At 41.6% G+C, this 4,017-nt stretch overlaps 1 protein-coding gene across 1 annotated transcript; it reads right to left on the minus strand.

Moving 5' to 3' along the window:
* Positions 1 to 900: 900 nt before the first annotated feature.
* LOC122298711 lies at positions 901 to 2,977 on the minus strand. The gene is made up of 5 exons (XM_043108580.1): positions 2,756 to 2,977; positions 2,538 to 2,685; positions 1,528 to 2,444; positions 1,339 to 1,425; positions 901 to 1,239 (listed from the first exon to the last, which is right to left on the minus strand). The coding sequence occupies exons 1-5, from the start codon at positions 2,975 to 2,977 to the stop codon at positions 901 to 903; spliced, it is 1,713 nt and encodes a 570-aa protein (XP_042964514.1).
* Between the last annotated feature and the right edge of the window lie 1,040 nt (positions 2,978 to 4,017).

Consider the following 4,017-nt stretch of genomic DNA (forward strand, 5'->3'; position numbering starts at 1 on the left):
ACAAATTATAAATCGTATTGTAAATGCATAGTCTCAATCTATAATTATGGACACCTACCAGGAATATCGACATCCAAGGATTATTGAAAAACCACATGTGGCCACCAAATATTTATATGAGGAAATGTACTCCAAGAACATACCATATGCATTCGCATGCTTGCTTCCCATTGATCTTCTTACATTTTGGAGTCGATAAAATATCATTCATGCGCATAACACACGTACACGTAGTCAACAAGTATATTAGCTTAACTACTCAACTGTAGTTTATTTCCAACAACTACAGGTGAGCATGTATAAAAACTAAATGGAACCTATATTAGATTGTCAGTCTTGGTAAAACTACTTGACATGCAATATTAGACTTACTCCTAAATTTTCTTTTCAACATCAATGAATAAACTCACTACAATCAATTCTTACTGCACTAATCATCATCCTCCCTAGTCAGAGGATGGTTGGACTCGTTGTTCGAGTTGTCATCGGCACTTATGTCCTCCATTCCCATTTCATCGTCAAGTGGGTCAGGATCATCATCGACATCATCGTTGACTGGTTGGGCTGGGTCTCGACGCGAGATATTTGTTGCCTCAACTAGCAAATGCTCTTCATCGAGTCGGTTCAGTGGATCGGGCGTGGCTTCATCGACCTCGAGAGTAGGGGGATAGTTGTCCAGATTATTACGATCGTCATCTTCTGAGTCACCCCATGATGACTCACCATCATCAAGCGCATCCCCAACAGGCGTCATTGCGCGAAGGTTGTAAACATTTCTACTTATTACCTTATGGACGACCTGCCATCTTCCACCCAAAATTGGATCGGACAAATAAAATACTTGACTTGCTTGGCACGCAAGGGCAAAAGGCTCATCTTTATACCACTGCCTAGCAGTATTCACCACGTTAAGTGGTCCCTGACCCGTATCCCCCTTCTCGAGTCGCCAACATCATACCAAACACATTGAAATAGATAAAACTTACGCCAACCCATGTAGCGTATTTCTATAATATCATGCAACACCATGTAGAAGTCAACAGGAGATCCCCGATGCTCGCCATGCACCGCAACCCCAATGTTTTGAGTGCGGTGATGCCTTTCATGCTCTTTTGTATGGAATTGAACACCATTCATTATGCATCCGGCATAAGACGTGACCCATGGATCTGGACCACATGCTAATGCATATATGTCGTCGAATACCTCTATTGGCCTAACTGCACACAGCTCTCGAATCTACCAGACAAGAGGAAAGCAAAAGTGTAAAGAATTACTTAATTCTTTAAAATCAACGTTAACTTAACTATATGCGGCCGGAAGGAAACACACTCTTACCCGTGCCCTAAACCACGATGGAAATTGACTCTGGTGCCTACGATCGATGTTATCAGGGTTCTCTTCTTTCATCTTGTTATAGTGCTCCTTGTCAATACAAGTATTTTGTTAAAAGGTTTCAGCAATTGCTGTTCATAACCTAAAGTATTGAACAATAGGATGATGGACGTACTCAATGTATTGCTCAACCTCCATGCAATTATTAAGAACATACCATCGGGCCTTGACCATTAGTATATCGGCTAATTTGTGGGAGTGCCCTGTCCCCAAGGGTCTAACTTTTTGTGAGAAAACCGATAAACTTGCCCTATTCTTCTCCTCAACGGAACCCATAAGTACATCACTATCTCGATTAAACTTAGTTTTTATATCATGGAGGTGCATAGAGCAAAATGTAAGGCACTCGAGATGTACATATGCCTCAGCAATTGAGTCTTTAGGACGGGCTCTGTTGCGGACATACCGCTTGAACTTTCCTAAGTACCTCTCAAAAGGATACATCCATTTGTATTGCACAATTCCTGCAAGTAGAGCCTCCTCTGGCAAGTGAATAGAAAGGTGCACCATGATATCAAAAAAAGCTGGAGGGAATATCATTTCTAGTTTGCAGAGAATCATGGGAATATTAGCATGAAGACGATGCAACACTGGTAAGTTCAAAGTTCGGAAACATAATTCTTTGAAGAACCAACTCAACTTTAGTAAGGCTTGACCCATATCGGCCCGTAAGAACCCACCAATCACAACCGACAACAGTGCTTGCATAAATAGGTGACAATCATGGCTCCTCATTCCACTGATCTTTCCCTCACTAACATTGACACATCGGGCAATATTCGATGTGAACCCATCAGGGAATTTAAATTTTGACAAACACTCACAAAAAGCTCTTCGCTCCTTTAAATTTAACATGTAGCAACCAAGACTCATGGTTATAGACTCTCCATGTTGTTGTAAATGCAATTCTTTCCTTATTCCAAGATTGGCCAAATCTTTACGTGCATTGGCAGAGTCCTTAGTTTTACCTTCAATATTCAACAATGTTCCGACAACGTTATCGCATATGTTTTTCTCTATATGCATGACGTCCAGATTATGTCTCAAACCTAAGGATAACCAGTAAGGAAGCTAAAAAAATATTGATTTTTTCGTCCAATTAAGATGATTAGGAGTTTGTTTCCTTTTTGTAGAAGATTTACCCAACTGAACATGTGACACTTGACGTAATTGTTGTAGCAATTCCTCTCCCTGGACCCGTGACGGTTGGAGATTGTGCTCTTCATGTCCATTAAAAGCATTTTTTTTTCCGTCTCCAATTGTGATCTGAGGCCAACCATCGTCGATGACCTAAATAGAAATGCTTGCGGCCATATACCAACCATTATGAATTTGTGTCAGTCATGCAATGGTGACATGCCATCCTGCCCTTTGTACTCCACCCAAAAAGATTGGCATATGCAGGAAAGTCAGTGATTGTCCAGAGTAGCGCTGCATGCAACATAAAGTGTTGCTTGTTGTATGCATCATAGGTACGAATACCCTCTTCCCATAACTCCTTCAACTCATCGAGTAGAGGACGCAGAAAGATATCAATATCATTACCTGGTGACTTAGGGCCAGGTATTAACAACGAGAGCATAGTGTATGGTTCTTTCTTGCATAGCTAAGGGGGCAAGTTGTACGGCACAAGCAGCACTGGCCAAATGCTATACGGTCTACTCATGTTGTTGAATGGGTTAAACCCATCATTGGCCAAACCAAGTCTAACATTGCGAGGATCTGTGGAAAATGGCATATGTTTCTTATCAAAGTCCTTCCAAGCCTTCGAATCTGATGGGTGTCGCATGCACGTCGGATCGTCAACACGTCCATCTACATGCCATCTCATGTCTTGGACTGTCTTCTTTGACATATATAGCCTCTGCAAGCACGGCTTAAGGGAAAAATGTCGGAGTACTTTTTGTGGTATCCTTTGTCCCTAAATTGTGCTTTGCTCCCACCTAGGTGCCTTACATGTGGGGCATTCATTGTACGATGTATTTTCCTTCCAAAATAAGGCACAATCATTTGGGCAGACATTGATCTTTTCGTAACTAAAGCCCAATCCCCGCTCTAAGCGACGGGCATCATTATATGAGTCAGGGAATAGAGCATCACGAAATGCCTCTTGCAAGAGCTTTATGAACATATCGAAGGACTTCACGGTCCACCCACCTATGCTTTTGATGTGAAGCAGCTTAACGATGAATGATAGCTTGGAGAACTTAGTACATGAAGGATAAAGTGGACGTCGTGCATCAGCTACAAGTCCTTGAAATTAGAGTTGACAGGAGCATTAGAGGTGGAGGGTTGATCGCCACAATAAGATTCACCGTCATTTCTGATATGATGATTCATAAACGACCCATGATGGATGTCATCTAAAAGCTCATCGAGATCATCAATATAATCACTATGAGCCAATGTATCATCTTCTTCTTCGTCAGAAAAAGTCGCATTTCGGAATGGATCATCTTCTCCATGGAATATCCATGGAGTATAAGTTGGATTAATCCCTCGAAAGTACAAATAATCTTCAACTGTACGAATGGAGTGGAAAGCTCTATTCCGACATCTTCTACATGGACACCTAATCTAATCAGTATTAGCAGTGTGGGAAATGGCCATAGCGACGAATTG

This window comes from Carya illinoinensis, chromosome 16 (assembly GCF_018687715.1).
Source record: "Carya illinoinensis cultivar Pawnee chromosome 16, C.illinoinensisPawnee_v1, whole genome shotgun sequence".
Classification (NCBI taxonomy): domain Eukaryota; kingdom Viridiplantae; phylum Streptophyta; class Magnoliopsida; order Fagales; family Juglandaceae; genus Carya; species Carya illinoinensis.

Bases quoted from the DNA above. Each gene is read 5' to 3' on its own strand.
- LOC122298711 (XM_043108580.1), bottom strand. From the start codon at position 2,977: ATGCTCTCGTTGTTAATACCTGGCCCTAAGTCACCAGGTAATGATATT. The intron at 2,686-2,755 runs GCATGTCACCAT...ATTTCTATTTAG, and splicing joins GGAGTACAAAGGGCAGGATG to GTCATCGACGATGGTTGGCC. The intron at 1,426-1,527 runs GTTGAGCAATAC...TGTATTGACAAG, and splicing joins TTCTTAATAATTGCATGGAG to GAGCACTATAACAAGATGAA.